Source organism: Lates calcarifer, linkage group LG4 (genome assembly GCF_001640805.2).
Source record: "Lates calcarifer isolate ASB-BC8 linkage group LG4, TLL_Latcal_v3, whole genome shotgun sequence".
Classification (NCBI taxonomy): Eukaryota; Metazoa; Chordata; class Actinopteri; family Centropomidae; genus Lates; species Lates calcarifer.
The window spans coordinates 8,822,350-8,845,111 of NC_066836.1; the positions used below are offsets into that span (position 1 = coordinate 8,822,350).

At 39.2% G+C, this 22,762-nt stretch overlaps 2 protein-coding genes across 7 annotated transcripts in view; one reads left to right on the top strand and one right to left on the bottom strand.

Annotated features, from left to right (window-relative positions):
• LOC108883295 (pituitary adenylate cyclase-activating polypeptide type I receptor) overlaps positions 1-9,854 on the top strand; it is a 39,629-nt gene extending 29,775 nt beyond the window's left edge. For 3 of the 6 annotated variants that reach the window (XM_018676253.1, XM_018676252.2, XM_051069934.1), the window contains 4 exons: positions 884-967; positions 3,626-3,755; positions 4,204-4,245; positions 5,104-9,854. In XM_018676253.1, the coding sequence (XP_018531769.1) occupies positions 884-967; positions 3,626-3,755; positions 4,204-4,245; positions 5,104-5,328 (481 nt within the window). In that variant the 3' untranslated portion in view covers positions 5,329-9,854. The remainder of the gene's footprint in view (positions 1-883; positions 968-3,625; positions 3,756-4,203; positions 4,246-5,103) is intronic. The other 3 variants (XM_018676254.2, XM_018676255.2, XM_018676256.2) reach the window with 3 other exon arrangements.
• Positions 9,855-9,937: 83 nt separating this feature from the next.
• LOC108883297 (pituitary adenylate cyclase-activating polypeptide type I receptor-like) overlaps positions 9,938-22,762 on the bottom strand; it is a 29,051-nt gene continuing 16,226 nt past the window's right edge. The window contains exons 7-13 of the mRNA XM_018676257.2: positions 22,326-22,479; positions 19,693-19,753; positions 17,236-17,305; positions 15,892-15,986; positions 13,173-13,302; positions 12,827-12,868; positions 9,938-12,232 (exon numbers count right to left, since the gene is read on the bottom strand). Of these exons, the coding sequence (XP_018531773.1) occupies positions 12,089-12,232; positions 12,827-12,868; positions 13,173-13,302; positions 15,892-15,986; positions 17,236-17,305; positions 19,693-19,753; positions 22,326-22,479 (696 nt within the window). The 3' untranslated portion in view covers positions 9,938-12,088. The remainder of the gene's footprint in view (positions 12,233-12,826; positions 12,869-13,172; positions 13,303-15,891; positions 15,987-17,235; positions 17,306-19,692; positions 19,754-22,325; positions 22,480-22,762) is intronic.

The following is a 22,762-nucleotide window of genomic DNA, read 5'->3' on the forward strand; positions in this document are numbered from 1 at the left end:
TCAGTGAGCCACACTGCTGTACTGGGTGGCACATTGACTGCAGTTTAAGTAAGCTGTAAGTCTGTTCCACAAACACCGTCCTGCTGCTGGAAATACTCACTAGAGCACCGAATGTATATTAATCCGCTGATGAAAATAGTCCCCCCAATATGTGCCATTTACTCCCTCTTAAATAGCATTAGCAAAAAAAACTACAGCGCCCAAATTTTTCAGAAAATAAGTGGATCTTTTTTAAAATGTATTTGTGAACTTTCTGTAAATTTTTACAGTAGGAACAAACAGGTCTGAGGCTGTATTGAGAGACCAACAAGTACATTGTTGGTTTTGGTCTTTTCAAGAGATATGTTGACAGTGGAAAACAGAATAATGTTACACTCTTTTTTTCCTTTAATGAGACACCAAATGACACCCTGGACACTAGATGAAAATCTCAGTCTTGACTAAATCTGGTCTATTTTCTGTATTTGTCCTTTGGGTCACTGGGCTTTGTCCCTTTTAAACACAGAAGTGCCATTTTCAGACAGGAGCCATGTATTAATAAATGGATTGAAGAGAAACCCTAACAGTCATATTTCCAAATTTTGAACATAAAATCTCTGATATGTCCTCCAATACACTTTTCAGAACAGATTTATTTGTGCTACCTGTTGGCAGGAAGCTTGAGCCTCATTATGGAGTTGTACTGTAGCCAGACATCACTCCTGCTCTGCTCCCACAGGATACTGTCTTTTGAGGCCCTGCAGATAATGTCATTCTCATCTGTTGCTCAGACCTGTACGAGCGTGACCAAGTGTGAAGATGTGTGTGTTGTGTGAGACTGTGTGTCTGTGTCCCTAAAGACACTGTCTTTGTTGTATTGTTGTGTTGTCTTTGTGCTGTGTAGCAGCTGTGCTCAGAAATGCTTCAGTGAGCCCACACAGGCTGTTCAGCATTCGTGCAGGATGTCAGAGTTATCCACCATCACGCTGTAAGTGTGCGAGTGTGTGTGTGTGTGTTTGTGTGTCTGTCCATGTCGACTGCATATGTGTGTGTTTTACTCCAGGGGTTCTTAAAGTTTTTTTTAATGGCCTGGACTCCCAAATGCATACTCTCCCACACACATTTGTACTTGTCAGGACCCTCATTGACATAATGTGTTCCTTCTGCCTTATCCCTAACCATCACAGCTACATGCCTAACACCAACTCTTACCCTAACCCTAATGGCTCATTTATGTTCTTTGTATGTACAGAAATAGATGCATCCATTTCAAATGATGTAACCATCACTGCCCCCATATTGCCATAGGTCCTTCATGTTGGCATACATGTTAAACAATACATCCAACAGGGGGCAGCTCAGATTCAAAGGTTTCTGACCACAACTAACATGACGATGGTGGTGGAGGCAGTAATAATGTATCTCTTAAGTGGAGGTTGCATTGTGGACAGCAGTAGATGAAGAATTCTTTTCACTATTATAACTTTCAAAGTATCCGTTAACTTTCCGAAAACATTCTCAAATGTGAACAAAATTAGAGCAGATGAGGGTTCCATCTGTATCCATATGTGTATCTAACATTTAGCATAACTGAGCCTTAACAATCACAGCTACATGCCCTTTTACCAAGTCCTACCCTAACCCTAACCTACACCTAAAGAGAGACTCAACATTAGTTTGAAACGGGCTCTGACAATTGGAAATAAATGTACACACATTTAACCCAAAGGATGTTTCCACTGTAGAAGATGTACAAATATAAAAAAAGGTCTATATTTACACTAACAGGATGAATGTTGTCAGTGGATTCATTAATGGCAACACCTCATTTTGTTGTCACTTGGAGTGCTCCTGTGCAGGACTGAACAGACATTTCAGGAGAGAATTGCAGAAATATGCTAGAAGAGTTGGTTGTGAGGGATATTCAGTGGGCAGATATTACAGAAGTACACAAAAAATAATTTCAAGAGTTCTTGTTCATGATTGATTTCACTCTTGTAAGTGTAGTGTAAAGGTTGTGTTTCTTTGCTGTGGATACGTCCTTCACATTGGGTGATTCTTATCATTTTTATTGTGAAATTCATTTTGAAATTTCTGTAATGTGTCATTTTTTATAACTTTTCCCATTCGATTCTTTAACATTATACATTGGGTAAATGTTCACAGTGCCTTTCTGATCTCCTGTGTGATTTCCCCTCCTTCCTTCTACCTGCACACCTGTAACTCATTTGTGTCATGTCTTGTCATGCTTTATTTCAACACCCTGATGAATGTTTCCAGCTGAAATGCATTGGTGTCTGCCATGTAACACTGAAGGCTGTTTATCATTGAACCTTTGAATTTTTCTGCTTGTTTACTAACCTAAACCTCATTCTGACCTGAACCTTAAAACTAAGTTTCAACCTCCAAACAGCTCTTGGAAGGTTTAGCCCAAAATGAAAACCGATAAACTAAGTACAAATTAGTCCTCACAAAAGTGGATGTGCAAGAACACACAAATACCCAAGCCACAGCTTTAAACATTAAGAAATATGTTTGTTTTGTTTTTTTTATTTGATTTAGTCCAAATTTGTTTTTCTGGTGCTTGTGGAGAGACAGTGGCACAAATTGTTAAATCTACTTTTGATTTTCTCACATTCAAAGAGTTCAGAGTAAATGAATTTGTTGCATTCCTTAAGTACCCCTGGGCGTTATTGGACTGCACTGTAAATACCACTGTGTTGTACAGTATTGTCCTCCATTTTCAAGGTGTCATCTGTGGTGTGTTCTTTGTGTATTTCCTGTGTGATTACAGGGATAGGTTGCATCAGGTGTTTTAATGGTAATATTTTCATCAACAAATCTGAGGTTAAAAGGTTAAAACCAACAACTGTTTAAAAAAAATGTTAGTCCATCAGTCAATGCCTACTCTGTTACATTCAGCTCAGTTGCTTCAACAGAGGACATAATTCTTTAAAAACATAAATGTAGGTTTTGTTTTGTTTTTTTTGTTTGTTTGTTTTTTTTTTAAAAAAGGCTCAGTGATTTCCTGAAAGAGCTGGGCACTGTGGTGTTTAGCAAATTTTTCTGAGACAGGGGTAAATGATGCATTAGTTGGGGGACTATTGTCAGCTGTGGATTAATACATATTTGGTGCTTTAGTGAATATTTGTGGCAGGAGAACTGTGTTTATGGGAATGACTGAAAATAAATTACAGTGCCCAACATTTTTCCAGTGAAGGAACATGTCACCCATTGCCACTTGGTGGCTCATTTATGTACTTTTAATAGTTTTTAGTTTTAGCTCTGAATTATACATATCAGGTTTTGGCTGACAGACAACACTTTTTAGGAGGATCGGTTCATTGTTGGTTTTGATCTTTTCATGGGATTTTTTATTTTTTATTTTGTGCATTTATTTTTAAGTGTGTGGTTTGATTAAAAAGTAGAATGTACAGATAAAAGACTAAGTCACATCAGGAGGCAGACACTGTGTCGTGATGTTGCATCAGTGTCTCTGTTCTTGCATCACATCCAGATGTCCAGCAGCAGTAAAACATGTTCACATTTGAATGACTTTGAGTTGTGTTGTGACTTGTACCTCAGTTTTATGAAACCATGTGTTGTGTGTGTGTGTGTGTGTGTGTGTGTGTGTGTGTATGCACAGGCGTCTGGCACGCTCCACCCTCCTGCTCATCCCTCTGTTTGGCATTCACTACACTGTGTTCGCCTTCTCACCTGAAGATGTCAGCAAGAGGGAGAGACTGGTCTTTGAACTGGGACTGGGATCTTTCCAGGTATGCTCACAGAGCTCTTTGAACGTCCGGTTTCAATTAAAGAGAGATATTAGATGATGAATGAGAGAACATAGTGGGATAATAATAAATCATTTGAGTGTAAAGGGTATAAAAGAGGCTCTTAAGGAGACTGATAGTGATATCCAGGCATTTGAAGTTTTTGCTGGGAGAAATAAATGTGTATAAATAAAATTATGTGTATTGACACTACTGCGACCACAGAAAATGATTAAAAGTTTCACATTACAGTTGCCTGGTACTGAATCTTCGTAGCTGTCAACAAACAACATTTTGTAGACCAGCTTTTTGATAGTGACAGTTGAATGTTTTAAAAGTTTATCCATGTCCACAGTCAGACTCTTTGAACTGTTATTGTCTTTTTCTGATAAAAACATATTTTTCCATCTCTAACTGATTTTCTGTGATTTGTGTTCATCCTCCTCCTCAGGGCTTTGTGGTAGCTGTCCTCTACTGCTTTCTCAATGGAGAGGTAAGCTTTTGTTCCTCTTCATTTACACATTCACTTAGTGATATTTTCACCAACATAATTTTCTTAAATACAAACTGAAACCACAACTGTAAGCATTTTAGCTTCTCCTATAAAATTCTAAACTGGTGTTAACTGATGCTAATGAATAAATGATAATACACTGTGATGTAATTGTAATCATATAATATTTAGTTTAACAAATGACAACTCATACATTCTTTACTTTGGAAATAATAGGATAACAAAAAAATGTACTCACTTATTTACCACTTCACTTCAGATGTTTCGCAAATCTGCTGAAGTCAACAAAATAAACAACACACAACAAATCCTTTGACTGTAATATGTTTACATCTCACAAACACAAATAAGTGGCCTTCTAACAGAAACAGCCTGCTGATGATGTTCCCTAAGGGAACAACAAGAATAAAAGCACTTTCATTCAGCCATTAGTAAGGAACACCACTGTTTAATGGTAGTGCATTATGTCCCTAGTCTCATAGTAAAACACAGAACCCACATTTACATAAATTTGTAATTTTTAGCCAAACAAGTACTAGAAAACATACAGCTTACTGTGCAGTTACTCTGTAAGACCTCACTTACTAACAGAAAAAAATGACATCTGCTCTCAAATCAATCAAAAGAAATAAAAATAAAAACAAAGATTGAAAACATGTTTGTTTCCTCTTTGCCTTTAGAATATTAGCTTCCTAACCAACAATACTGAATAAAACTGGTCCACAGTCAAATTTTATATCTTATATATCTTATCATGTTACACACCACACTACAGTGTACTGTACCTTTTTGTGGAGCTGGTACAGCTTAAAGTACATTAAAAATGACCTTGTGAAGTTTCTCCCTGAAGGTGCAGTCGGAGATCAAGAGGAAATGGCGCAGCTGGACGGTGAACCGGTACTTTGCTGTGGACCTGAAGCAGCAGAGGCATCCTTCGTTGGCCAGCAGTGGAGTGAACGGCGGGACTCAGCTGTCGATCCTGAGCAAGAGCAGCTCCCAGATACGCATGTCCAGCCCGCTGGCGGAGAATGCCAACATCAGCCTCCCAACCTGAGCATCTGATCGGCCAGAGTCAACTTCAAGGTGCCGTTCCAATAATGTACATCCAGACCAACCAGAACAGACCAAAGTGGCCCCTTTCACCTCTTATATTTTGTAGTTTGGCCTTTAGAAAATGAGGTCTCTCTGAAAGCATTTCCTGGAGATTCATTAGAGGTGCATAGCTGGCTTTCATACATTAGCATTTAATTTGGTTATACAATACAATTGTATTTATTTTTAGTGCTGCAGTTGACTCTTATGATTAATGATGCACTTAATATTTTTAACAAACAACTAAAACTCTGCTCCATCAATTAAAACACAAGAGATATTAGGAATTCTCTTTCTGCCAATTTTTTATGTTAAATTAAATCCTTTTTATTGTTTGATTTATAAATAATATTAATGTAGAGTTTGTGCCAAAAGAAACACTACAAGTGTAAAAAAATAAAAAATAAAAAAGATCAGTAGTTAAATGTAGGGGTCATATTTGGCTGTTGGTGTAAAATAAATGTGCTTCAAAGTGCCATACAAGTTGCCTGACTGGATCTGATCTTGTAACAGTCCAAAGTTAAATATCAACCAAACGTTCGCCTTGCTTGTACAAATGCTCATTGTTTAAATGTTTCATCTTGAATTTAAACATTTTTCTACAATCAGCCATAAGTACAGAGTATGTCAAAAGATATATATTAAAAAAAAAAAAAAAAAAAACCACAGCAACAACAACTCATGGACTTTGTAAATAGTTACTTTTGGTGTCTAGATCAGAATTTCTTTCTTTTGCATAACACAGTATTGTAATGACCTTTTCAAACAAAAGGAACTGGAGCCCAAATCTGTAGACTTCATCACATATCCTGAAGACCCAGAAGATCCTGCCCACTCTATTCTGAACTATTTGTTTGTATTAAATAGTTTTAAGAAAATACACACACAAATAGAAACATATTGCCAAAATGAATGAGTGTTGAACAGCAGTGTTTCCCAACCTGGGAGTCACAAGATGAATTAAGTTAGGAAAGAAGAACATTTTTCTGCTCCATAAAATTATATTTATTTATTTTAAGGAAATTTATGTTTGCTCTTTTTTATTGTTAAATTTTAGATAGTTTCACCTCTCCAGGCCTCTAAAAATATTAAAATTAAACAAGCTGAGGAGGTAAACTCATTCTTTGCTCTGACTTTTGTTAAGGGGCCGTGAGTTGACTTTGTATTGTCACACACCAAAAAAGGTTGCAAACCACTACTGTAGAGGATATGAGTACATGACAGAATGTAAAAATGTATTTTAAAAAAGAAAACTACACTGCAAATATACACCCTGAACAGATTCATGCTAACAAAACGTGTTGATTGGTGCCGAGGTCTTTGGCTGCACCACAGTAGTTTCCTCTGGTTAGTTTTCCCTTTCATGGACTCAGACATATTTTTTTCAAACTGTGAACATAAACAGTGAATGTGCCATTTAGTGGATCCTTTTATCCAAAGCTCCTCGTGGTGCCATGAGTTTATATGTGCAGTATTTTATTGCAAGCAGTGATAATCAAACCCTCAACATGCTCTTAAAGATGACAGGATTCTTTGTCCTGTTCTCTTTTCCTCTGAGCTTCAGACCATTGTTCCATATTAAATTGCTCTTCATTTTAAAATTTTGAAATGAACCATCTCCTACACTCATATTCCAAAGTGCCTAGTCAGTCACAAACAGCTATCACTTTTATTTACAGTACAATGAACAGATAAGTTAAAGGTGTAATAAGAGTAGTTTCCTGCAAAGAATGTACAGAGTGGTGGTTTTATTGTGGATGACTTTGCAAAATGATGCATTTTTTCATTGTGTGCAAAAAAAAAAAAAAAAAAAAAAATCTTCTTTTTCTCTTTCTAATTACTTAAAAAGAGTCCTGCTGAGTGTTTTTCTTCTTTAATTATCATGTGTTCCACAAGACTGCTGTTTTTCAATTTTAGCTTTTTGGGCACATCTATAATTCATATCAATTCAGCACTGACGTCAAACTAGCTTCAAAACAGAAACAATACCTGCTGTTAACAGTCAACACAAAATGCTGAATAGAAATGTGATAGCTCTTGACAATCGCAGAGTGTTGCCCATTTTCCCCTTCTCTGTCTTTTTTGTTTGTGCAAACAAACAAGCTAACAAACAATGAACTATCCAGCTGGGTAAATCATTTAATAAGATGAAATGTGAAATGATGTGTACAGGAGGATTTTTCCACCATATTTACGCAAGATATTTATTTTTTGTACTGTCATCCGCATGGATCAAAAGAATGTAGTGACTTTAAACAATGAATTGGTGATATTGATAGACATATAAGGATGTATATTTATTTTCCATAAACAGTGCCATGTGAAACAACTCAATGTACAGTATACATGCTTTTCTCTGTGTAATAGTTGTATGACTTCTGCGGTTTCATTGCGCAGGTTGATGTTGACTTTCTTGGTCAAAGTGCCATATATGTAGTGCCATAACAAGTGGTGACAGTGGGAGATGTTTGGCACAGTGTCTCATCTGTGATTTTAAAGAAAACAAAAAATTGTTGTCCAAAGCTGCGGGGGATAAAATGAGAGATAAAATATAGATTTAATCTCTAAAAATTACTTTAAGGCATCTGCTTGGCTGCTTTTAGACAAAACAGTGATTGAGTGTGAGCGAAAACTAGAGCCAGAGCAGGGAAAGGATGCTTTTATTTAATGAAGTTTAGAAGGTTGATAAACTGCAACAGATAAAACACAAAGTGTGTATGAGGGTGAATTAAAACCACTCTGCTGCTGCTTACGTGTTCTATCACCAGCCGTCACTCTGAGTCTGAATCAGCTCAGATGGAAACGACCATGTCTTAAAGCTGTTACTGTCTTTGGAAAAAAAAAAAGAAGAGTAGAAAACTCCTTACTTGACCATGTCTGTGCTGTATATCTGTCTACCACAAGGTGGCAGCAAAGTGTTAGAATTTCAGTTCAGTGGTTCAGTGGAGAGGGGGAAGTTTTGACATACACTGATTTGCTTTTTGAGCCTTGGATTTTGAATTTCAGATGAAACAGAAACAGGTGCAGGGTGGGGCATTAAGGCACTTATATGCCACATGGTTATCATTGTTCTCATCTACTTTTTATGATTTTTTTCTAATCCACACAAATTAACAAGTTAACCTACAAGTTAAAATTTTCTGAATAAGGTCCAATGTGCACAATTAAGATTTGGTAATTTTTGTTATAGCGCCCCCTCTGAAATATCCAAATTTCTGTGATGTCTGTTTTTTCAAAACAAAACATGAACTGTCTGAGTTTCAGAACACCTATCCTGGCATAGAAGGAAATTTGAAGAATTGGCAGTGCTACAACAAAATCTGACAGTGTAAATTTTAGCTTCATTTTGACTAAAGGTGACTGCACCTCTCTTCACACACACCTTTTATTACAGTTTGTTTAGCATTGTACGCTTTATATATGTGTTGAAGAAAAGCCCTTGACATATTTTCTTAAAGCAACAGTTTCACATTTCTGGAAATATGCTTATTCACGTTTATTCCAAGAGTTAGATGAGAGGATTGATACCACTCTCATGTCTCTAAGCTAAATATGAAGTGGTTGCTACCAGGCAATTAGCTTAGCTTAGCACAGACTGGAAACAGAGGGAAACAGATAGTCTGGCTCTGTCCAAAGGAAACACTAAAGCTCACTTAACTCCCCACAAACCAGCAACGTTTCCTTTTTACATTTTGCTTTTAGTGTGAACAAACAAGATATAATTTGACAAAAAATTTACTTCTACTAGCTATACCATATTAATACTAGCAAGCTGTTCCTCGTTCGCTAGTAAACACAGTAGCTACTGTATTAGCTACAAGCTGTTTCCCCCAAGTCCAGTCTTTGTGGTATAAATATTCTCATTTAAATCTCAGCAGAAAAGTGACTGAGCATATTTCCCAAACTGCTGAACTTTTGTTTTAAATATAACTATTCTCTGTGGGGTATATCTCTGTGTTTAGATGCCATTTCTTTGGCAGTTGTGCCTATTGAGCCAGTTTTATCAAGTGTTGAGTGTGTGTGCAAGTCATTTTTGATTGCCAATGAATTTTTGAATGTACTGTTGTTGCTCAGCTGCTCTTAAGTGTCGCCTGCTATGAATTTGCCATGGTGTACAAATGATGTCTTTTCTTGATCATATATACAGTACACTGTATATGTATATTTTTGGCACACAGGTTGACCTCTTGTCAAAGACCTGTAATTGTTTGTGACCGTGTTTTTGTACATTTATGTTTATGTAACAGTTTTCAGAGCGTGTGTGTGTCTGAGTATGTTTGAAGGTTGGAGAGATTGTATTCTGTACGCATGTGTATGTAATGACAAGCATTCAATGAGGATATAAGTAACTTAAATGTGAAAAAATATAAACTTTCATCCAACTTCTGTTCTACCTGTGACAGTGTGTCGTGTAACATGCGTTCTGGTGTCCATGTCCATGGTGTCCAGTTTGTGTAAATCTGACTGCAAAATAAATCTATCTGTGGTAAGTTGTACTTCGTGAAGATTATGACTCATTTTGCAGTGTGTAGTTATAATTTTAATTTTGTATCATACAAGTGAATTTTCCTCTGGAAAACTTTGGGGGAACATTTTCAGCATTTACGGACAGTCAAATGTTGAATACTAGATGAAGAGTTTCACTGTAAACTATGACATCAGCTAACATCAGTGCACGTTGCTGCTCTAGTTTTTGTTTTGTTTTGTTTTTGCATTCAAAAATCCAAATCAATAACTTGAACATTTACTTTAAGTTTCACTCCATTCACCCTCTGAAATCCGAGTTTACAATATGTGGATGAAATTCAAAAGCCAAACACAAAAACATAGCAGTTAACATTTATCAAACCACAAACGCCTCATTTATTATTCTGCTTTTCCCTAGATACAGGATACCAGCCCACACTAGATCAACCACAGTGAAAATACAGTATGTAAAATAAACTACAACATTAAATCATATGTGTACTGACAATGACAGTCAAAGTGCTTAATGTTACAGTACAGTGCATTGTTCATGGTCTATTAAAAAAAATTCTGGGGATGTACCAATCTAACTTAGATTCTGATAGCCAACATGGAGGGCAGTAGCGTTACATATCAATGATGCAAATGAACTGACAACTATAAAACTAGGTGGATCATCACATTATATTGTCAGTCCACTTGATGAAGGTCAGTATCTGCCATGATACTTGTCATGATACTCATCCAATGCATCCCTAAAAAAAGAAAAAAGAAAAAACTAAGAGGTACTGTCTGGTGATCCCATCACTAAAGCCAAAACTGAAAGCATTTACTTTCACAGTACTTTACACCACATCATACTGTTTGAAGCACACCCTAATTACACATGAAGACACCTTACAAGGGCATTTCATTTTTGTTGAATTGTCATTACAGGAAAACATTTTGGGAAGTATGCTTATTTACTTTCTTGCTGAGCGTTAGATGTGAAGGTTAATACTACTCTCAAGTGTTTATGGTACGATAAATATGAAGCTACAGCTAGCAGCTAACTACCTTAGCATTAAATAGAGAAACCTATTGTCACCTTTAAGTGCCAATATGAAAGCTTTCGTATAAACCTCCCAGTTGAAATTGTTTTGTTTTTCATAGAACTTGAATTATAAGATAATTATTGTTTGGGTTTCTTTGCTACAAATGGACTGTCATCAAATGTGGGCAACACAAACGTGTCTTACATAGTGAACTTTAAAACCACATCAAACACTGACATAAACATGTTATATATCTTAAGATGCTGTCACGGTGTTGGCTGAGATGCTCTCTCTAGTTACACAGTACCATTTTGATGCCATTTTAACCTGTAAATCACTGGCACCTTGTTTCTGTTCAGTTTGTTATCACCTTCAGTGCAACAAATACACACACAAAAAAAAATTACATTTATCACATCGGGCAACAGCATACAAAAAACTGACAGATAAAAAGAAAAACAAGCTCAAAAATATTCACATATACTGTTTTTCAAAGATGGCTCATCAAAGCAGACAACTCCTCAAAGTAAGACACTTTTCTTTTAAGACACAATGCACCAGTAAATGGCAGCTTCACACACATCTACACACACACAATCTTAAATACACTATCTCGGGCTCCTCTAGATATTCCTGTTTGAACATTTCTCTCTAGCAGCAGATGCTGCACAAAACTTAATTAGCACATTCGGTAAAAATCAGTCCTGCACATATTTTCAGTCTTCACAGAAATAAACTTACTGCTCCTGTTACAATCAGACAAGTCAATCTCCTTTCACATGATTTAGCTGAGCTCAAACACAGATTATTTCCACAGCTGTCTCTCTATAATCCCTCAACATTTGTTCATTTTTGTACCTATGTAGTCCAAACTGTAAACAGTCTGTAAAATTGTCCTCCTTTCCAGCTCGGGGCCAGCTCTGTTTCCACTGTGGTCTTGGCTTTCCATAGTGTCATCATCCTTACAAATCAAGTACCAGTGTTCCTTTATTTTTTGGATTTCTTTTTTTTTTTTTTTTTTTGCGATGAAATGATGATATGAAAGAGAGAACATACTCATTCAGATTAGAAATGTGTGCTGTACCATTTTTATAGTAACAGCTAAATGCATCTTGACATTTCTTCAGCCACTCTGTAGTGTTCATTATAGTCTTGTGGTCTCACAGATGGATTGCTAGATTAATGTCATCATCAGCTTTTTTTCTCATGGATAGTCTTTATTTATTTAATCATACTGAAGAGATGTTGCCACTAGAAGGTGGCCGTCCAATCCCCCTGGATCGGATTGTGATCTGAGTGATACTTCTCTTAGCTGGTGTGAGATGATTTTGATTGTGACACCTCCACAGCCATCTCCGCAGCTCTGTTTGAACCTGGGGACAAATAAGTAAAACAATACCAGACAATGGTTATACATAGAAATATTTCTCAGAGGGAGTGCTGTATGGGAAGAAAAAATAGTATTACTGATTGCGCCACCAGGTAGAAGTATCAGAAAGCACACTGTGCCAGGAAGCAGTGCATCTAACCATAAATGGAGGAATCTCTGTCTGTCTGTCTGTATTTCAATTTTCTCAACAACCTCTTATCCAACTGACTTCAAACTTGGCAGGTATCTTGCTGAGGACCCAAGGAAGTGCAGTGTCAACTGAGAAGGTTTTTGGATAAGCGGTTCTCGAGCACAGCCTCAAATGCTGCTTTTCTACTTCTTTCTTCTGTACCTCTGTACATTCTGTATGTTTTTGTAATAAGTCATTTTACATGCCAACACAGGCCAAGCAATCAGCCCCAGCTGACAGGCAAACTTACAGTAGTTACAAACAGCTATAACTTATCTGAGGTGGTGGCTTCTTGGTGACCTGAATACTCATGAATAAATTAGTGACTGAAGTCTATATTTCTCTGTTGCTGCCATTCACCTGCTATGCACATAGTGAAAAGGTTTTGTATCACAAACATTCACCTACCTCTCCATTCATGAAACAGTAAAGCAGTGCCACCACAAACCCCTACAACACAAAAGAGAGTGATTACTGTTTCGAAATCATTAGTCAGCCTTGAAATAAATGTGTTTTTAAAAGAATTTGGTAACAAAGCAACAACTGAATGTGATTTTTTTTTTTTTTTTTCCAAATTCCAATTGCCTTTTCACTTTAGTTAAAGCACAGGCTGTGCAGATTTCCTGACTGTCAGACCTGAACATAACAAAGCCATCAGTAATGTTCTAAGCAACACATGCTTCTCCTGTGATCTGTCTTAATAGAGTTTGTTTATCTGGACTCTTTATTCTGCTCCTCCTCTATTGTTTCATACCTGAAAGGACCCCAATCCCAGCTCGATGTAGAGCCTGGCTGCTACCCCAGTGTTCTCAGGCAGAAAGGCAAATACAGTGTAGTGCATCCCGAACAGAGGGATGAGGAACAGGGTGGATTTAGCCAGCCTCCTGAGGGAAGCAAAAACAGAACAATGAAAGAAAGGAGAAACACTAGACATAAGTCCAGATAATGATGTAACAGCTTCTGAAAGTTTGAAACATTTGCCTTTAATTAACAGTAAACAGAGGCCAATCAGTTTCAGTCTAATCAGAGTTAGATATAAAGTCTTAAATGCCAGACATGAAGCAAAATGCATCATTCCTCCAAGTTTCATCCAGGCCAAATTGGTGGTGTCAAATCTGTGACATTTAAAACATCAGGCCAATCAGGGCAGGAGATTAAAATGTCAAAACACAAAACCCAGATGCACTGTGCTCAAAGCTTAGTTCAAATCAGATTGGTGAGGTCTAAATATCATGTAAATGTTGCCATTTAATTTTTGGGGACTTTGTGTTTATTGCACCAAACTTGCTACAAGTCATGTGGTTTGGAAAGAGCAACCCCACCTCTGCTCAGTCAACAAAAACCTGAGATAAGTTTTTATTTTTTATTTTTATTTTTTTTATTTATTCCCTTAATCTTTTGCATGTGTCTACATGAATTAAAAGCAATTAAGAACACAATCAGTCTATCAAAGATCAATACACAGCAGCTAATCTAACCCATGACAGATATGGCAATTTTTTTTTTTTGTTCTCTGATGATTATATCAGATTTAAAGCTTCTCAGTCAAGCCGTTCCACTTAGCAGGACATGATTATATAGTTTTTGTCATCTGATTATTAAAAATAACCAAAATAATCACTCAGATCAGAAATGACGTCATAGCCATGGCCACTAAAAGGTTTAAGAAAAAAAAAATAAAAGAAACATGGCTTATTGTCAAGCCTATAATAGGATTGTGCTTGTCTTTTGTCACACCTGGGATTTGTGTTTTTGTGTTAACATCACAGATCCGCCTGAATCAGATTGAAGTTTATAAGACACAGATGAAGCATTTGAAAGTGTGGCACATTCATTGAACTGGTGGAACAATCCTGTCGCACAGCGATGGAGGAGACAACTATTTCTGGTATCAGCTGCTATTTTTATGCCCTCTCATTGTAAATTCATTCAGTTGAGCTGGAATGTGCAGCAGCCAAACGTCAAAAGGAGAGGAAGAACTCATTCAGGTGAAGCAGGATTTCTGAGCTCCTCTATAGCAGATTCACATACGCAGCATTTTCTCTCTTAAAGTTCAGCATTCTGTCAAGACATTTCATCAGTTAACTTCCATTTTCCCTCTTCATAGTGAACTCTTAAAAGACTGAACTGCCATCCATTTCTCACTCAGCAGTTTTAATTCAGCAATTAACATAACAGCAAAAAGACTTAACTTTTTTTCTAAATGTATTTTATGGAGAAAAGCAGGTTCTGCCCCTAAGCAAATATCATTTGCCCTGATGAAGGTCTCTAGGGAGGAGAAAGCTTGGTTTTATCACTTAATTATTGCACTGGACCTGTGTATATCTGATGCTTTTTGACCATATTGTACCTCAGTACTGTGTTGTGAGTAGTGCGATTTTCTCAACACAGCTGGCAGCTACTAAAATGTATCTGTTTTTTGATGAAGTCAAAGGGTCAAATTAATTTGTGAACTTTACCATAGCTTGCAGACAACTATTGGTGAATATTCATGAGTGAATTTGGTTTCAGTCTTTCTCTTACAAAAGGAAGAACTGAGGGAAAAGATACCTATTCTAGTGAGGCACCAGCTCACAGGCAGACATCAAAGAAAGAGGCAGGAAGACGCACACTCGTAACTGCAACGCAATCTTGAAAAACCTTGAGATTGTGTTATCATGCATGTGTGGTTTTCCCCTCCATTCATCAGTCTTCTGCATGCTATTGTGGTGCTTTGTTTTTTGTTATGTTGCAGTATAAACAACATGTATTTCATTTGTATCGAAGGATAACGTATTGTAATGTGTCAAGATGCATCAGTAAGTGTCAGTATGCAATTAAGTGACACAATTTAATTCTTAAATATAGAAAATGTAAACTTTCTGGTTAATTATTCAATTTTGTAACTAAGAGGTCACATATTAAAGTCTCTTGGTTCTTTAATGTTTAAATACTACAATACTTTTCTAAGGTGAACACTTATGGAGCATTTTGTTGGTTCAGGCAGAGTACTGAAATTTGGCCTGCATTAGCTGATTGGCATCACCTGTGTCTTTCATCCCTCACAATCAGTGATCCATTCAGCTGTTTGGTTGCCAGCTGAGAGGCAACAGCCAATCACATTTTCAGGTGCAGGGCCGCCTATATAACCTGATGCTTCTCACACAGTTGCTCTGTTGATAACAGACATGCTAACACCTTTTGCTGCTGCAGCTTCCCCTGCTTCTTGCCTCACTGTTGTGTTGAAACTCTTGTTGACTTCACTGGGATATAATTTTCATGAATCTGTGTGTTTGCTAAGAGGGTATTAGTTCTCCCAGTAGAATCATTGTTGCCTGAATTCTTGAAGAGCACCTTCAAACAGGAGAAGCTTTTCCTCCAAATCTAACATGCAATCATTTATAAATCATCAGTTCCTTCACAAAAATGTCTGTTTCGCAAGTGGCAATGTGAATTTCTAGTTCAGTTTGTTGACTCACTAAGTTGTGACTCACATGAAATGTCCAGTGTCACTGTTCCCAGCCATGGCTGATGATTTCAGCTTTTGAACCAGAATTCGGATCACATTGATGAAGATCACTATGTTGACCTGGTTGAGATACATGCACACATATGCACAGTTACCCAAATGATAAATCCCTCACACACACAGAAAGAAAACACATTTTGCTGCAAACAAATCTACTGAAGCCCACTACTCCGACAATATGACCGTTCCCTCCGAATGGTGATTGGCCAGTCATATCTCAGCAAGGGGAACTACAAATCTCTCCAAATGCTTAAGTGAAAGGGTGATACTTGGCATTAAAAGGAGTTACTTACAAGGCCAAGGAACATTCCATCAGTCAGCTATTTGATTTTACATTTTGTAGGGCTACAGGTTACATAAGAAACTATCCGCTTTGTGCTATTTCTCAAGGTTTACGCCTTTTACACCAACATGGAATGGGTTCCATTCTGGTTTGTGCACCTCATTTTGAACTTTTCAAAGCATTTTAACCAAAATTAAACTGGAAAATTTGGTTCCCAGCTCCAACCTAATTCTACAGGTTGGAAAGGGAGGATGGAGAACTTGTCACTAATAGTTGAATCATGCCTGTTCTTCGAATGAGAGCAAATATCTAGAGCAAAAACTTGCTAGAAAAAAATCAGCAAATATATAAAATTAGGTTTCAAAATCATGACAAAATAAGGAGCTCTCTCTGCTCTGAGATGCTGGGGGCGTCCACTGGAGGCACAAAACCATGCCCACTCTTGGTTTGGCTTCATTCAGAAGTGACAGCGGATTACCGGTGAATTCCCGTTGTCTGTGATGAAAGTTTGTAAAACTAACTGGAGTGAAACGGTCACTTAATCCACCTCCTCTTGATGTCTTTGAAAAATATGACCATGCTGTTCTGCAAACTCTGGCATCCAGGGTAGATGTATTTGCACGGCAGTAGCATAGCTAGCCAGCAAAAATTACTTATAAGGGTTACAGTCTTAGGGGCGGGGTTATGCTGAGTAGTGGCTCCAGTGTGTCTTCGAGCCACCGTTTCAGACACGCCCATAAAATCCTGAGAATGAACTCCACAGTGCAGTAACACATAGTTTACAGATTTTACATGTTTTCAGGAACTATTTTCTGACATAATGTGTTTAGAGACAAATCTCTGAATTTGCTTTACACAGACTTGATCATACTTAAAATACTAGGAGTAGCTAGTATGTTTTCTACATGGGATCTTCAACTCATGAGGATGACGGCTTTTTGTCTGGGATATATAGCTTTAGCCTCAGTCTTTTACCACAATGTCAGGGCCAGGTAAAGTTACTTCTTCATAGCCATGTCCACTTACCAGCAGTGAGGCTGTTATCGGTCCTTTAATAATCCACCAAATACCAACATTCTCTGTGTCATCCCAGCAACTGCAATTTAAGATAAAACTTAATTACACATAAAAGTAACGTTGCAAATCAAATCAAAGTACAAACACTCGAAGAATTATTACTAGTACATCTATTTAACATGCAATGGCACATGATGTTACAGCATCATATCATATCATGTCATTAGATTAAATTTGATCACATCCCCTCCGTGAATCGCTACCTTATCGTGGTGGGGGGGTTTGGTTGCCCCCATGAACCTGGGAGCTATGTTGTCCAGGGCAATAGCCCCTGGTAGGGTCTCCCAAGACAAACTGGTCCTGGGGGAGGGGACAAACTAAGAGCGGTTCAAAATAATTGCTTGGATGAATCGGAATGTTCGAGAGTTGGCCACCTCGCCCAAACAAGGGAAACCGTGGCACCTTCCCGGAGCCAGACCTGGGAGCTGCCAAACCCAAACAAGTAGTGAGGGTGTCCTGGGAATGTCTGACAGAGGCCCCTGTCCGGGAGGTCTTCAACTCTCACCTCCGGAGGAACTTTTCGTGCATCCCAAGGGAGGCTGGGGACATTGAGTCCGAGTGGACCATGTTAAAAGCCTCCATTGCAGACGCAGCAGGCAGGAGTTGTGGTCAGAAAGTAGTCGGTGCCTGTCGGGGCAGCAACCCAAGAATTCGGTGGTGGACACTAACAGTGAAGGAAACCGTCAGGCTGAAGAAGGAGACCTATCGGGCTTGGTTGGCCCAGGGGTCTTCGTAAGCAGCAGGCAGGCACTGGGAGGCCAGAGGGGCTGCAGCTTCAGCAGTTGTGGAAGCAAAAACTCTGGTGTGGGAGGAGTTCAAGAAAGTCATGAAGAAGGACTTTCGGCTGGCCTCGAGGCTGTTCTGGCAAACCGTCCAGCAGGAACTCCTGAACCCGACCAATATGTCTTCTGTGGAGGAGGCAGAGCCTGAAAACTCAGGGGAAGCCTCATCCATATCTTTGGCAGAGGTTGCTGAGGTAGTTAAGAAGCTGCCCAGCAGCAAGGCGCCAGGTGTGGACAAGATTCGCCCTGAGATGCTAAAGGCTCTGGACACTGTGGGGCTGTCATGGCTGACACGCCTCTTCAGTGTCGCATGGAGGTCTGGGACAGTACCTGGGGAGTGGCCCCATTTTTAAAAAGGGGGAATGGAGGGTGTGCTCCAATTATCGGGGTATCACACTACTCAGCCTCCCTGGGAAAGGTTACTCCAGGGTGCTGGAAAGGAGGCTCAGACCAATTGTCGAACCTCGGATTCAGGAGGAATAATGCGGATTTCATCCTGGCCATGGAACAGTGGACCAGCTTTTCACTCTTGCGGGATTGCTGAGGGAGTCATGGGAACTTAACCAGTCTACAGGTGTTTTGCAGACTTGGAAAAGGCCCCCGAGGGATCCTGTGGGGGGTACTGTGGGAGTATAGGGTACCAGGGCTGATGTGAGCCATCCAGTCCTTGTACAACCAAAGTGAGAGCTGAGTATGCATTCTTGGCACAAAGTCAAACACCTTCCTGGTGGGTGTTGCACTGCGCCAAGGCTGTCAATCGTCTCTTGGTTTGGGAACCTCAGAATCACGTCTCTGCTTTTTGCAAAGGATGTGGTTTTGTTGGCCTCATCAGACCTTCAGCACACACTGGGGTGGTTTGCAGTTGAGTGTGAAGCAGTGGGGATGAGGGTCAGCACCTCCAAATCTGAGGCCATGGTTCTCAGCTGGAAAATGGTGGACTGTTCCCTCCGGGTGGGGGGAGAGTTGCTGCCTCAAGCGAAGGAGTTTAAGTATCTCTGGGTCTTGTTCACGAGTGATGGGAGGATGGAGCGTGAGATTGACAGGCGGATTGGTGCGGCGTCAGCAGTAATGTGGTCACTGTATCAGACCGTTGTGGTGAAGAGGGAGCTGAGTCGAAAGGCAAAGCTTTCAATTTACCGACTCTCACCTATGGTCACAAGATCTGGGTAGTGACCAAAAGAACAAGATCGTGGATCCAGGCAGCTGAAATGAGTTTCCTCCAGTCAGCGTCTGAGCCCAGCCTTACAGACAGGGTGAGAAGCCTGGACATCCGGAGGGAGCTCAGATTAGAGCCCCTGCTCCTTCGTGTCGAAAGGAGCCAGTTGAGGTGGATTGGGCATCTGATTAAGATGCCTCCTAGGAGACTCCCTTTGGAGATCTTCCGGGCATGCCCAACTGGGAGGAGACCCCGGGGTAGACCCAGGATGCGAGAGATTATGTGTCTCTTCTGGGCTGGGAACACCTTGGTATCCCCCAGGAGGAGCTGGAAAACTTTGCCGGGGGAGAGGGATGTCTGGAATGCCCTGCTTAGCCTGTTGCCACCGCGACCCTATTCCAGAATAAGCAGGAGGAACTGAACTGAACTGAAAACTGAGGTTGCTGAATATAATGAACTGTATCATACCCTCTGTTGTCATAGAAGAATCTGGTCAACACCCAAAGTATGAGAACGGTTGATGGGAGCCCTACAACGAAAAAGCAAAGATTAATTATTCATGCTCTGTTTCTGTCAAGTAAAACAAATCTGAACGACACTCAACTCCCCAACTCACGTATTTACTGCATTTTTTATGAAAATGTTGTCAAGCATATAATACACTGTGTTTACTCTGTGTATCAAATTTATCTGTGTCCCACTTGCATCTCCATGCCAAAAGAAGAAGCAGACATGGGATAAAAGCAGAAGACAGGAGAGAAAGCAACATTGTACAAACCGGAAAGGGGCAGATAAGAGCCCCTCTGAATATATACACACCGCTAATACAAACACACACACAGATACCCAAACATACACCCCTGGTTCCTTTTTAGGTTGTAAAACACAGATACTCAGCACAGAGATATTTCCAGATTTTCCTCAGCATCAAGTCTATAGTTTAGGTTTGAATGTGTTTTGTTTGTTCATATGACTGAATACAGAATTTGTATTATCATCACTGTAACCACTGGAAGTCTAACTTACATGCAATGTAGATTTGACATTACTAATGGCATTTGAATTTGTATTAATTTCGACAAAGGTCAATGCTCTCATATCACATCTGGCAGGAATGCAAGATGTCCCAATTTAATAAGGTGATTATCTCCTTCATCATCTCTTTTCATTGTTGGGTGAAACAGATGTTATGTTTGCCCAGTGTGAAACCAAGACTCAAGACAGAAGAATCGAAGAATCCAAATTTTAGCAGCTCAGTGAGGCTGTACTTTTTTTTACTTTTAGCATGCTAAAATACCACTGTGCCAGTGTTCACCTTCTTAGTTTAGCACATTAGCATGCTAACATTTGCTATAATCAGGTCATAGGATCACCAAAGACCTTTGGATTTATCATCTCAGGAACAATGAATGTCTGTAGATACAACATCTATATTTCACATATATATTTTCTCCTGCAACAGGAGTTGATGGACAGAGGTAAAACACTTTGCTTCCCTCCCTCCTGTCAAAGCAGAGGGTGGCTATCACACATTCTGCACTCCACAGTCTGCAGCTGCCAACTCCAACCTCCTCCACAGCATGACCTACAGTATGTTGTCTCTCTGTAGAATGTCCAAACAAGTGTCTCCTGTCCAATAACTGCAGTAAAAACTTACAAAACCTCCTTACTGCAAGGATCATGTCTGCTTGAATGCTGAGGAACCAGTTAATCCTTAATGAGACTGCTGTTACCTAATAGGACCTGTGTCTGTACCCTCCTGGGTCTGCTCAGACGGACACTAGGTGATTTGAGCTGCTGCCTCACTATCACACCTCGCCACATCCTTCCCTCCATCTATTTCCTCATTAGAGATGTTTCTGCCATTGTCTGTGCAGCACTAGCTGGCACTGGCCAACCATTATAAGTTCTCACTGACTCGTACAGTATGTGGACTGCAGTATAAAAAGCCTAGTATGACCTTTATTTGTAGAAACCTATATTGTAGTTTCGTCACCTGCATGTCCTGTAGCAGCTATTGTCTTAAAGTTTTAGGAATTAAGACTCCCCACCTGAAAATTCACAACAGTTGTGCTGTAGTGGTTAAATTATACTGTAAAAGTTTGGTAACTGGACCCAAATGATTCTGTGGTACTTCATTAGAAGCACTCAAGAGTAAACAGGAGAACATGCAACAAAGAGAGAGCAGTAAAGACAAGGTGATGGGAATAGGAAGACAGTGGAATCAGTTGACTGAGCAACATGGGATTAAACAAAGGAAAAACACTTGATATATCTGCAGAAAGTTCAGGGAAACAAAAGATAACAGAGAAGACAAAGGAAGAGTAGAAGAAACGAGCAAGCGTGGATGCATTCGTGGCTGAGGCAGCACACTGTGTAAATAAAACAATGCCAAATTTAAAGGACTGAATTACTGTCTAGAAATAGATCTCCAGCCTATATGTGAATATACTGGGTATTAACAAGATAACATAACAGGGAAACCTGACAGTATAATTCAATGCAACAGTACCACCAACAACATTCAAAAATTAGCAGCTGAATAAATACCCACTGACAGTTTCAAGTGTCTCTTAGAAGATTCACAAAGGACTGTTTCATTACATTGTAGGAGAGATTCCTGGTTACCACTTGTGAACATTCACGTGACCAGAAAACTCAAGATAAGCACTTGTCAATCCTCTTATGCTGTTCATTCATCACTGGAGATTTCAGTTGTCTTAACCAAGCAAAATAGAAAGCTCCTGAGACTGGAAATCCAAAAAGTCAGTGTTAGCTCATCTGGCTCCTGAGCTTATTGATGCCAATGAAAGATCCATCCTAGAGATTCGTTGTATTATTCTGTCTTTTAGTGAGCACTTGTTTTTTTTGTTTTTTTTTTTACCAATATTTACTTCATCAAATAGACAATATAACATTTTTATACATTTTTTTTCCCAGCAGCATCACATTGTCAAAATATGATCAGTGTAATTCACGTCAGCTGTCAGCAGTTTTAATGTTGTGGATGATCACTGTGTATAATCCAACCATCACTTGAAAATCACTCTATCACAGGCTTGCCATCCTCAGACGACCCCTTCATTTATTACTTTACTCACCCCATCCAATCAGGATGTACCACCAGAAGTATTTCCTCTGAGAGACAAAGGTCAGGGCGAGCAGGGTCTGCAGGTACATGCCCTCCACCAGCAACCAGAAGTAATTGGCTAGGATGCTGAACTGGAAGAAAGCCACGGCTGACTTGCACGCTGTCTAGAGAGGACACACCAGACATACAGTAACTACTGGGCGTGTGCCATTACCTAACACTGGTCTAACACAGTCTGGGTGGAGGCAGTGCAGCTGGCAGGTCCAGATGACTCATTAAGCAACTTTTTCTCTTGCGTAAAAAAGGAAGATGATAAATAAAGATGAAAGAACTTTTGATCATATTTAAATTCAAGGGCATAAATGAGATCATATAATAATATACTACATCTAACACATCTTTTTCAGTTACTGAAATTTTGTATTTTATTTTAAATACATTTAGTCT